Source organism: Pseudonaja textilis, chromosome 2 (assembly GCF_049901715.1).
Source record: "Pseudonaja textilis isolate UNSWEBS1 chromosome 2, rPseTex1.2, whole genome shotgun sequence".
Taxonomy (NCBI): domain Eukaryota; kingdom Metazoa; phylum Chordata; class Lepidosauria; order Squamata; family Elapidae; genus Pseudonaja; species Pseudonaja textilis.
The window spans coordinates 65,234,959-65,247,644 of NC_141991.1; the positions used below are offsets into that span (position 1 = coordinate 65,234,959).

Sequence of the window (12,686 nt, forward strand, 5' to 3'; positions counted from 1 at the left end):
CAGATTGGCAGCAATATGCTGACTGCAAACTGCTTAGGCTGCAAAGCATTATGAAGCAGTATATATAAGTCTAAGTGCTCCAAGAGTATTCTTGGAGGTGCTACTTTGCTTTCTGATAAATTGGTTTTTTATCACTGGTCATGCCTTCTATATCACAATTTTGTGAACCTACCACAGATGCTATCACACCATTTCAAATGAGTTAGTGGCCAAGAAAGGTTCTCTGTCACTGCTTTATCTTACTAAAAATTATTTGGAAACACTTCGTTAGATCTCCAAAGCCCTCCTTGGGGCAAGATCTTTGAGAAGCAAAAACCAGACTAATTTCTGAGGCTTAAGCGCTCCCATATTTAGAAAGGTAGCTTGAGTGTCCTGGTATGCTGGGCAGTTTGGGCTTAGCTTATACCGTATCAACATGGCAAGAGGTCATTTCAGTCCATAACTCTGAATTATGTAAAAGTTAGCAATTAACTAAAGGAATTTCTGAGAAGGGAGTCAGGGGGGGAAAAATGTTGATGTAAGAAGCAACATGCAACTCTTTAGACTTTGCTCCTGTCTGGTGTATAAAGGGCATAATGTTTCTCTACTTTGTCTGCAAGGGGACTGTGGACCTAGCCTGTAGCCTTGTGATGTTTCCCCTGAGTATCTCACCTGCAGCAGGTAAGGGAACACAAAGGAACAAGAGCCTGAAGTAGCACCAACAGACATGGATTGAGCATCTGAATCCAGGCCATTCCAGGGCAGGTTCTTACCACTTAAGCCTAGCATCAAGTCAACACAAGGTAAAAAAAAACAACACCTGTATTAAGGCAGGCATAGATCCAGCCCAGCTAAATCTTTCTGACCTTTTGGCTAACATGTCTAACCTCTCTTCCAAATAATGAAGAATCCTCCCTGCAGTTTAGATATGGCCTCAATGGCAATAAAAATGTAGGTACTAGTAGAAGCAATAGATATGTATCTATCCATTAATCCATTGCCCTGGATAAATGATTAAAATATATGGCTTCTTGGCTGCTGAACACGGGAAGCATCTGGAATTTCCTTGAAGCCAAGACGTCAGGACAAGCGTCACATTTATCATTCATAGGGTCTGTTTCAGCTGATGCTACCTTACGGGAGAGAAAATTCAGTGCAGTGCTGTCAATCCTCAGGAAAAGTCTTGCAGGCACTATCCTTTCCTGTCGTCCATAGCCTCCAAGGTACTCAGCTCTTGTTCAGAGTCTTGTTCAACCTCTCTGTTCTTTCCTTCACTACACTTTCTTCATGCTTTCCCGTATATTCTTGGGCCAGTATTAGTCTCTTTTCTGTTCAGTGTATCTCCCATGGTCTTTTCTTCTTTTTTCTTTTTGGTCCTTAAAAAAGGGGTCGTAGGGTGTGCTTTCTCTATGGATAGAAGATCCTATTTACAGACTACTGTAGAAGTTCTTGGGGTCTTCTATACCAGTGGTCCCCAACCTTTTTTGTACCAGGGACCAGTTTCACGCAGAAACACTTTTTCAAGGACCGGGTAGGGGTTAGGTTTTTTTTTAAAAAATTATTTATTTATTATTTATATTTTAATATTATTTATTTATTTATTTTTATTTTTATTTTATTTACTATTACACTATAATATCAACTCACCAAAATGTAGAATCAGTGGGAGCTCTGGGCTTGTTTTCCTGCAAATAGACGGTTCCATCTGGGGGTGATGGGAGACAGTGACACTCGAATTGTATTCCTTATATCCAGCCTACTCCGTAGTCTTGTTTTTGTTGCTGTCAATGCAGAAAACCCCACCTCACAAAGATAAGAGGTTGAAAATGGAAGCAGGACTTTCCGTGCTTTTGTGGCAATGTCAGGATGTTCTGCTTTGACTTTACTCCAGAATGCAAAGAGATTTGAAGTTGTTTCAAACATGGATTGAAGGCCACCATCATTTGCAATCTCAACTAGTTGTTCCTCTTCTTGTAGGATTAAAGTTGATTCCCCTGGCTTGTTCACAAATGGGTTCCGGATCCATTCCTTCCCCAGCCTGGGGTCTTTTGCGATGGGGAAGTAATGCTCAAACTCTTTTGAAAGCTGCAACAGGTGATCATGCACTATAGAATCTATACAACTAGGTTCGTAGCCCAGTTTTGTACACTGCTCAAGCCTACGTGCTTCAGAGGTACAGATACTGCAAAAGTTCCAGTTCCGGCTCGGTACTGTCTCTTCACGGGATGGCACAGAAGGCTTTTCTGCCTCTTTTGCTTTTGTTTTTAGACAGCCCGGGTTAATCTCACAAATGATACAGGAAGCAGAAGACCCCCTATCATTTGTGAGATACAGTTTCTTCAATAAACATTTCTTTCTCCGTAGTTTTACAGATGAACCCAAATCCTAGAGAGTATTTGCTCTAACCTTGAGCACTTCCCCTTTGGCTCCTCAGAAAGCATGGAGACCCATGAAGTCAACGTTCATTTTTCCAAGATGTGGAATCCATACTCAGGTTGGGATGAAGCAGAGAAACCAGGTAAGGGAAATGAAGCTAGGGATACAGCGGTAAACAAGCAAGGGTACCAGACCTCTCATTTCTTTGTAACCTCATGTCACTTTCAAATCAGGTTTGGCTCTGGGGATTTCAAGGACATGTATATGCAGAAGTATTGGCAACGTTATAGAGGTGTCTTTTCATTTCTTTTGGCATTACGTTTTACTTTCCAGTAAAGTAAAGTAAATACTTTCTCTACAGGCTAAGTATTTCCTGGTGATATTAGCCAGGACCAGCCCTACTTAGGCTTTCGAAATCAGCCAAAAGGACCTAGGATTCAGGGGTGTCCAACTGGCGGCCCTTGGGCTGGATGCGTCATGGACAGGCCACACCCACCCTAGCTCTGCGAATGGGAAAAACGTCACAAAACATTATGTGATGGTAATGTGATGCCACGAGTTTGACTCCTGTGACCTAGGTCCTGCTATTCTACATGGCCACTTCTTCAAAATATTTCTTTTCATCCTTTGTGTTGTTCTGTTCTGTTCTGTTCCGTTCCGTTCCGTTCCATTCCATTCCATTCCATTCCTTTCCTATTCCTATTCCTATTCCTATTCCAATTCCTATTCCTATTCCTATTCCAATTCCAATTCCAATTCCATTCCACTCATATTCTATTCCATTGCATTCCATTCCATTCCATTCCATTCCATTCCTATTCTATTCTATTCTATTCTATTCTATTCTATTCCATTCCATTCCTATTCCTATTCCTATTCTATTCTATTCCTATTCCAATTCCAATTCCAATTCCAATTCCAATTCCATTCCATTCCTATTCCATTCCATTCCTATCCTATCCTATCCTATCCTATCCTATCCTATCCTATCCTATCCTATCCTATTCTATTCTATTCTATTCTATTCTATTCTATTCTATTCTATTCTATTCTATTCTATTCTATTTCATTCCATTCCATTCCATTCCATTCCATTCCATTTCATTCCAATTCTATTCCATTCCATTCCATTCCATTCTATTCCATTCCATTCCATCCCATTCTATTCTATTCATTCCATTCCATTCTATTCTATTCTATTCTATTCTATTCTATTCTATTCTATTCTATTCCTATTCTCCTATTCCTATTCCTATTCCTATTCCTATTCCTAATTCTATTCTATTCTATTCTATTCTATTCTATTCTATTCCATTCCATTCGTGCTCTTTCTTTTAACAACTACAAGGATGCACTATTTCATTATTTCTCCTATCACTTGAGGTAGAACAATTTCACGCCACCTTCCAAACAGATCCAATGGGTGGTGATCTTTGGTCATAAAAGGGCAACCTGGCCCTGCAAATATGGTGTAGATCTTTAATGCTTAGCTCTCTGCACTGCCAGTCCTAGACGATCAGTAGACAGCAGTAAGTAGATACCAAAAATGTTAACTCTTTTCATCATGTGGTGGTTGGTTAGAATTTGCATGAGGTGAGCAGCTAGCCCCAACACAGATTTACTTTTCCTCTCTAGATCTTTGTCATTAAACACAGTTAAACATGAAGAAATTTTAGCAAGAAAACGCTGTAAAATGGCTTTCTTCTCTAGAGTGGCAACTACTGTAAAACCATGGAGTCATTTTGTTCAAGAATCACAATGAGAGATCAGATCTGTAACTTTCACAGGCTTCACATCTTTCCCGGAGAATAGCTAGATCAAAAATTATTTCATTTCATACCATATGACTCCTCCATAATCACAGAAAATGGGAGTGTTGTGTGTGGTAAAGTATCAGGTAGAGGTCTAAATTCAGGGATTTCCCCAATATTTTAAGATCCAACATGTTCAAGTAAAATTTATGTACATTGCACTGTTGTTCGTGCATTGGCCTAGATCCCAATTTCTTTCCTTTAAGGCAATATTTTTACTGTTTGAGGAATGTTCTGCATGCCAACAGAAATGATTGGGTGCTGGGATCATTGATGTCTAATGATTGAGAATGTTCTATGCAGTCTACTTGCAATTGTTAACATCAAGTGTTCCTGTTAGATACTGGATTGTGACATGGGTTGTGGTGAGAAATGGATTTGCCTCTCTTATGACATTCTGTTATTTTAAAAAATTCCTCAGAAGCTATGTGTGCCTGTATTTTGCAAGTCTAGGACAAGCGTACATATATAGACAAATGTTAAAGGTCCTCTTGAGAGGAAGGAAGGAAGGAAGGAAGAAAGAAAGGAAGGAAGGAAGGGAGGGAGGGAGGGAGGGAGCACCATTTCTGAAAGACAAGACAAAAAGTTCACTGACTTTAGGGCAATGAGAAGAAGTTCTTTAAGGAATACACTTGTGTTAATCAGGAAGAAATAAAATAGGATTAACTGGAAATGAGGAAATCTTTAACAGTAATGGAAATCTTTGGCAGAACAGGATCTATACACATATGCTCACCCTTATTAGGAGGATCATGGCCAAGAAAATCATTATTTCTCATTAACGAAGAGAGATTTTATGTGCACGGGGGATACTTCCATCTTAATTCTCTGTCCAGCAAATTGCACAAAAGCTGATCTCAACAACAACAACGCGGGAGAACTCTAATATGGAATCATTTTATGGACAAAGATTCAAACAATACTTTTTTAAAAAATCAGATATTGTTTACCAATGTTTTCAAGATGGATTGTACCTTACAATGATGTATGCTACAATTCAGGCTTTCTATTTGTGGTAGAATTACTTAAGCTATTTCAGTACTGTTGCTTGGTAACAATAAAAAAACCTGCCAATCAAATATTTTCTCCTCCATGGGGCTGCCATTTGACAGCTTTCTTCTGCTCCTGTCATTGTGTTGTTAATGATTGCAGAAGTTGCAGAAGAAGAAAATGCTTAACACTGTGTTATCCACAGCTTTCCCTACTGATTTCTTTTGTGTGACACCAGCTCTCCCTAAATTGACACTGTGGTTTTTAACCAACAGCCCTCTGCAACTTCAGCACCATGGCTTTATTTGTCATTTAAAAGTACAAGAACAAGCAGCCAAGGCAAAGACGTTTGCAATCAAGGGCAGAAACTTAGTCTTCACTGTATATATTAGAGTATGTCATGGTCCATATCATTTTGTTTCTGTCCCCCAAAAGAAATATGCCATTTAAAATATTTTAAATTGGTGCCAAATGATTAGAAAAGACAGAGCTGGAAAATGTGACAGGCTGAATGGTTGAGAATCCATCTCTTGAAAGCTGAGAAGAAGCTGCCCCAAACTGTTTATGGTTTTTGTGCCAATAAGACACTAAACCAAGATGAAAGTTTAGACCGACTGGTGGGAACAGTGGAAGCAGCCCGATTCTTTTGGTCCACCAGGCCACTATTGATAGTTTGAGTTCTGAGCAGGAGATTTTTCAGCCCAGACCTATCTGGAATTTCAGCTAAGATGAACTTCTAAATTCAAAGCTTGTGTTTTACGTCATATACCTGAAGGAATGTTCCATAGAAAATGCTCAAGACCTGTTTGTTTGGTTTTTTTGTTCCATACTGTGGAAAATAATGGTTTTAAACAGCATGAAGGCAAGATTTTGATGGAAAGTGAGAAAAAAATTCCTACCAGTAAGAACAGTTTGACAGTGGAACCAGGGTCCAGCGGGGTGATGGCTTCTCCTTCAGTGGATTGTCTTCTCTTCTAGCAGAAATGAGACTATCTGGAATTCTTTCATTTGGATTCTTGCACTGACTGGCCTTTGGACTCCATGACTTAAATGGGGCTTTTCAACATTATTATTCCATCATGTACTCTATGATTCTATTTGTGTCCCATTGCCCTCATATTGCAAGGGAGTGCAATGCATCTTCCTAGCAACAAAAGGCACAGATGTCTGAACAGAGGAGGCAAGCAGGAACCTCAGGACTGGGAGGTAGAGAAAATGTCATTTGCTGCTTAATGAGCAGTAGAAGTTAGACACTATTGTATGAGTTGAGTTCATCACTAGGAGGAATTTTTTCACAGGTGTGGAAAAGAAAAAGTCCAATAAACTGTAGGAGAAGAAGCTAGCTAGCCCATATAGAGATAATCTAACTGCAAAATACTTAGAGCCCAAACCAAGTAGCTAAATGGATCCAGGTTGCAAGAATCAAACATAGCAATCTGATTCCCTGCAAATAGGTTGGACATTATTAGTAACCCTACCATATTAAATTTATATTCCTCCTAGACTGGCTTTGGATTGTGAGATGGGTGACATATGCATTTAATAAATATAAATAAGTAAAATCCTAGACAATATGGAATAAAAAATGTTTGAAAGATATCTATATCTGTCTCTCTCTCTCTCTCTCTATGGTATCTTTCTCTCTCTCTCTCTCTCTCTCTCTCTCTCATCTATCTATCTACGGTATCTATCTTTCTATTATCTATCTATCTATCTATCTATCTATCTATCTATCTATCTATCTATCTATCTATCTATCTATCTATGTATCTATCTATCTATCTACGGCATCTCTCTCTCTCTCTCTCGTATCTATCTATCTATCTATCTATCTATCTATCTATCTATCTATCCATCCATCCATCTATCTCTATCTCATCTCTCCATCTCTCTATCTACGGTATCTATCTCTTTCTCTCTATCTATCTATCTATCTATCTATCTATCTCTATCTATCTATCTATCTATCTATCTATCTATCTATCTATCATCTATCCATCTATCTACAGTATCTCTCTCTCTTCTGTCTATCTATCTATCTATATCTATCTATCTATCTATCTATCTATCTATCTATCTATCTATCTATCTATCTATCTATCTATCTACAGTATCTCTCTCTCTCTCTTCTATCTATCATCTATCTATCTATCTATCTATCTATCTATCTATCTATCTATCTATCCATCCATCCATCTTTCTAACTTTGTTAAGAATGCCTAAATTAAGTACTTTTGATGGCCATGGACAACAGACTGTCTTCCCCAGAACATAGAATAAGTTAAATATACATGTCACCCTGCCATCTCTCATAGAAAACTAAAATGAGCATAACCTCCCATGGAGGAAAGAGGCTTCTTTTCCTTCTCAAGTATAGGAAAATTGGACATCTCGAAAGGGGAACAATTTGTTTCCAAACCTAAGGAGATCTTTAATGGAGAGGAAGAGAAAGAGCACGCTGTGAATCAATCTTAAGCATCAAACTGAACTCCAGAGGCCCACAAACCAAGCATGAAAAATACACTGTGTTGCATGTGGTAGCTATTTTGAGCCCACTTCAAGGTGCTGGCAATTAGCATCCAGTTTATTTGGAGACTGGTCCAGCCTTCTAGATCAGCTTCAGACTCAAAGGTTCTGCTTGGGGTGTTATGGATGCAGCCACACATCCCCTAACTTCAGCTCAAGAGTGCTCCTCTAATTATCATATAAGATCACATCCTCATGCTGCTGGTTTCTTCTAGCCAAGGCCACCTAATATTGGAGTTTACTGATCTAGTGTGAAGGTGATGGTTTGCATCTTCTTCCAGCACAACCTTCCTTTTTGGTGATGATTGGGCTCTGCCTAGAGTTTGCCTAGTTGCACTGCAGGCTGTGTGTTATGGGTGCTGCAGATAGCCTGAACAGCCCCATTGAGTGATTGATATGGTGACTTCTTTCTACATGGGCAATCGCATATGAAAAGAAAGCTTTGACTGACAGGCAGATTGCTCAGCAGCAAAAGTACCTTTCTACTCCCTGCACAGGTCACCTATGATGTCTGAATCATGGGTGGCAGAGGGCATCTAGTAAAACAGGATTCAGTCACCTGTAGGAAACCCACGGGATGAGCAGGGGTTCCTAGGTGAAGCAGGAGCAGAATGTCCCTACTCACCCAGTCCATCTCTTAAAAGTCATACCTACCCCAACCCCAACCCTACTGGGGAGAGCAACTGGTGAATCAGAGGTGGTATTCAGCAGGTTCTGACCAGTTGGTAGTGGAAATTTTGAATAGTTCGGAGAACCAGCAAATACCACTTCTGACTGGCCCCATCCGATCTAGTCTCTGCCACCCAAGACCCAGCTGATTGGCTGGGTCTTCTTTTGTTGCCCTGCACAGGAGAACAGACCCGGAAAGCAGGTTAGTGGGGTGGGGAAGGAATGGGGATTTTGCAGTAACCTTCCCCTGCCATGCCCAACAAGCCACACCCACCAAGTCACGCCCACAGAACTGGTAGTAGAGATTTTTGAATCTACCTTAACTTACCCTATAGTAAATAGGGCATCATCACCACTCAACAACCTCATTAATGACTGAAGTGGCTTAATATGGGCCACTTCACAGAAGAAGGAAAATGTATCCAACTGGCTACCTGGATGTGCCCTGATACCAAGAGCTGTTAATTAAGCCTTGTTTGAAGAATTCCTTCTTTATGTCCTTCTTCTTTCCCACTGTTTTTATGATAATTTTCAACATATCACTTTGGGGGAGTTTTATGCCCAAGGACGGCACCCAATCTTTAAAAACAGGAGCAAATGTGGACATGCCATGGATGCAAAATTAATCTCAAATGCTAACCTGTTTAGGGAAGCTGAGTAAACTTGCACAAGAACAGCAACACATCGAAGGCTGACTCTTCCCAACGGCAGATCTATCCACACGGAGCTCAACAAATTAGGGCTGAGTCCAAGCTGGGGATTTTCTTCCAGCTAACCAGTGTCAGTTGTTTTGTGGCCACTTAAAGATTTGTGGGTTTCTGTTCTGCTCTGCTGTGCATACTGAATCCGGTGTGAGCAATCTCGCAACTCTTGGATAATAACTATATATTTTAAGGCAACCAACTAGATATGCTCCCCTCTGCCAACATGGGCTGCAGTTTCAGTACAGCAAATTCACTGGAGCAAGTGTGACTTTTAGGCTTTTCACCATTGCCTTAGGCCAGGACGGAGAACTCTTATCCCAATAGAGATGTTATTGGATCCCACCTGGCAGTAGTCCTGGACAATGTAGTCGGTAGTCCTTGACAATGAATTCAAATCCTACAATCCTTGAATAGCTGGTTATTCTTCCTCTCCTACTCTGAATATTGACCTACCATACATCCTATTACTCACAGTCAAACTCAGAATCTGAAATACTATAGCACTGCAAGAGCAATGGTCAGAGTACTTGAGTATTTTTTGTGCAATAACCCACCCCACCCACAGCTTGGTCATGAATTGGTAATGGCTCTTGTGTGTCAGAATTAAATCATTAAGATAGTATAACCACCACCACCATCACCATCACAAGCTATGCTATATGTTTCCAGCTGATAACTCACAGTATACAAAGAAAACTTTTCTGTTTTCTGCACAGTAGTGGATTTTTAAGCTGTGCAGATGCAGATAGATAAATTCAACAAGACGTCCATAACAAAGTACATTTATTGGTTCATCAGGTATCTTCATAATTCACATATGTGATGAAGTTCTTCTTTAATGACCAATCCTTTGCATATTTGCCTTGTAGTAAAAGATGATTATCTCCTAACCCATCTTGTAGCAATAGAAAGCAGCTGCCATGACTTAGGGAGTTCAGGCAAAAGTGAGGAAACTCCCCCAACCCATCGAGGATCAATTTAGTGACCAATCGGGATTACAGATGTGGCCACGTGACATGAACTACATTTCCCAGGATACCTTTAACTACATTTACCATGATGCATTCCCTTAAGGGGACAGCTCATAATTCCTAAGTACCTATCCAATTCCCATAGACTAGCTGGGACAGCACACTCCCCGCCTGGAATTGTAAATTCCACTATTATGAGAAGAGAGAGAAAAATGAACTATAAACTAAGATAAGCAGTAAACAGTAATACTATGAATAGCAGATTATACAATTAAGATAAACGGTTAGCTATATAACTAAGAAAAAACAGTAAACGTTAATAAAGCATCAAACAAAGCAAAGTATGCAAAGCTTGAGGTTCAATCTTCAAGTTCGGCCTTTCTTTAAAGCAGCACAAGGTCGGTGACCGGTCTGGTGTAGAGCTTCTTGGTGAAAGTCTACTGGTCACAGGAGGAGTCTAACGACCTCACTATCAGGACCTTGACTTTGCAGATTAGTCCATCAGACAGGGTTTGATACACAAGTCCCATAGGCCACGCGTTGTGATGCACATCCTTGTCTTTCAGCAAGACAAGGTCTCCCTCTTCGAGGTTCGGTTCTTTGGTCTTCCATTTACAGCGATCTTGTAGGGTAGACAGGTACTCTTGCTTCCAATGGTTCCAAAAGGTGTTGGCAAGCTGTTGAACTTGTCTCCATTGTTGTTTGAACAAGTCCTTAGAATCAAACTTCCCTAACAGTGTGGGCCAATTCACCCGTCTTCTGAGTTAGCAAGGCAGCTGGGGTAAGAATGGTCGGATTCTCAGGATATGAAGAGACTGGAACTAAAGGTTGACCATTGTTGGTGGCTGCGACTTCTGCCATGAGGGTAGATAAAGTCTCGTGTGTCAGTTTAGGTGCTTTTGCTAACATCGAGTCAAGGATTCTATGAGCTATCCCAATCATGAATTTCCACGCTCCTCCCATGTGAGATGTGTGGGGAGGATTAAATATCCATCTGCACTTATTGGCTTTAAGGTAGCCATCGATCGGCGAGTCAGAGTGAATGCCATGCACCTACAAAGTTTGTTCCACAGTCAGATCTGAATACCTTGACTGGGCCTCTGTGGGCTTGAAATCTTACTCAGGGCATTGATGAAGCAAGAGGCATCCATAGATTTGATGACTTTGATATGGACTGCTCAAATGCTGAGGCATGTGAAGAGTACTGCCCATTGTTTGCTGTTAGCTTGACCGCCCCTGGTCCGTCGGGCAGACACAGACCAAGGGCCAAAAACACCGAGGCCTACATTGGTGAACAGTGGTTCGGAACTCAGGCGCTTAGGTAGTAAGTCAGCCATCATCTGGTGTAGAGTCTGACCTCGTTGCTTGCAACAATGGAAGCAAGACTGCAGAACAGTTATGATACATCTTTTGGCGCCTACAATCCAGAGTCCACTCACTCTGAGGGCACCTTCTGTGAAGTGGTGGCCTTGATGATGGATTAGTTCGTGGTAGTGTTGTACTAACAGCCTCGTTACATGTTGGTTAGCCAAAAGGATGATGGGGTGCTTGCTTGGTGAGTCTATTTCTGTTTTGTGTAGGTGACCTCCTACTCGCAGTACCTTCTGGTCGTCGAGGTATGGGTTCAGTCTCAGAAGTGGACTAGATTGTGGTATGGGCTTGCCTGCACTCAGGCATCCATATTCCAACGGATATGCATCTTGTTGTACACTTCTCAATAATCGTCTCTCAGCATGAGTACTGTGGTCTGGGAAGTATGACTTGAAGCCTTTCCAATGACCGAGGAGACAGACGACTGTGTGAATGAGCACAGTTATTCCCAGTATGAGAGGTTTCCATTGACAGAAGCGTTCAAAGCAAGCAGGTTTTAAAGGGGCCTATCTTCTCACATTGAAACGTTGTTGCTAGGCAGACGACCGGTTCTACCTTCTTAACTAGGGGTCGAATGTCGCCATCATTATCTGGATCTAGGAATTCATACAAATCGGGTTTCTCTGGCTTCAAGGCATCTGTATGCTGCAAGAGCTCGGGGCCTTTGAGCCAGGTAGAAGTTGATAACTGGGATGCAGGAATAGACCTTGTCACATGATCTGCAGGGTTCTGATCCATTGGAACATATCACCACTGCACTAGTTTAGAAGATATCCTGATCCGCTCAACTCTGTTGCTCACGTAGATGTAGAAGCATCTACTCTCATTGAAAATATAACCCAATACCATTCTGCTGTCTGTAAAGAAGGTGGTGGGTTCTAAGGGAAGATCTATAATCTTCATTATTGTGTCTGATAGTTCCTCTGCCAGCGCCACTCTGCAAAGTTCCAGCCATGGTATAGTATGACCTTTTTGCGGTGCTAGCTTTGCCTTTCCCATGACGAATCCAACATATACATTGTTCTCTCTGCCATAGACTTTGTGGTATGCCACAGCTGCTACTGCCTTTGTTGAGGCATCTGAAAAAACATGTAGTTCCTTTCTTAGTGCTGTGGTGGGTGAGATGGGAACATATGTGTGATGTAGGTGCACATCTTGGAGCCAATGGAGAGAGTTGCACCATGACTCCCATCCTTGCTTCTGTTCTGGTGGGAGTGGTTCATCCCAAACTTTGGTGGTTTGGGAGAATGTGTCCAGTAGGATTCTACCTTGGATGGTGACAGCAGCTG

At 41.1% G+C, this 12,686-nt stretch overlaps 1 protein-coding gene across 1 annotated transcript in view; it reads left to right on the forward strand.

Annotated features, from left to right (window-relative positions):
* The first annotated feature begins 575 nt into the window (after window positions 1-575).
* SLC34A1 (solute carrier family 34 member 1) overlaps window positions 576-12,686 on the forward strand; it is a 25,330-nt gene continuing 13,219 nt past the window's right edge. The window contains exons 1-2 of the mRNA XM_087923163.1: window positions 576-660; window positions 2,414-2,497. Of these exons, the coding sequence (XP_087779289.1) occupies window positions 576-660; window positions 2,414-2,497 (169 nt within the window). The remainder of the gene's footprint in view (window positions 661-2,413; window positions 2,498-12,686) is intronic.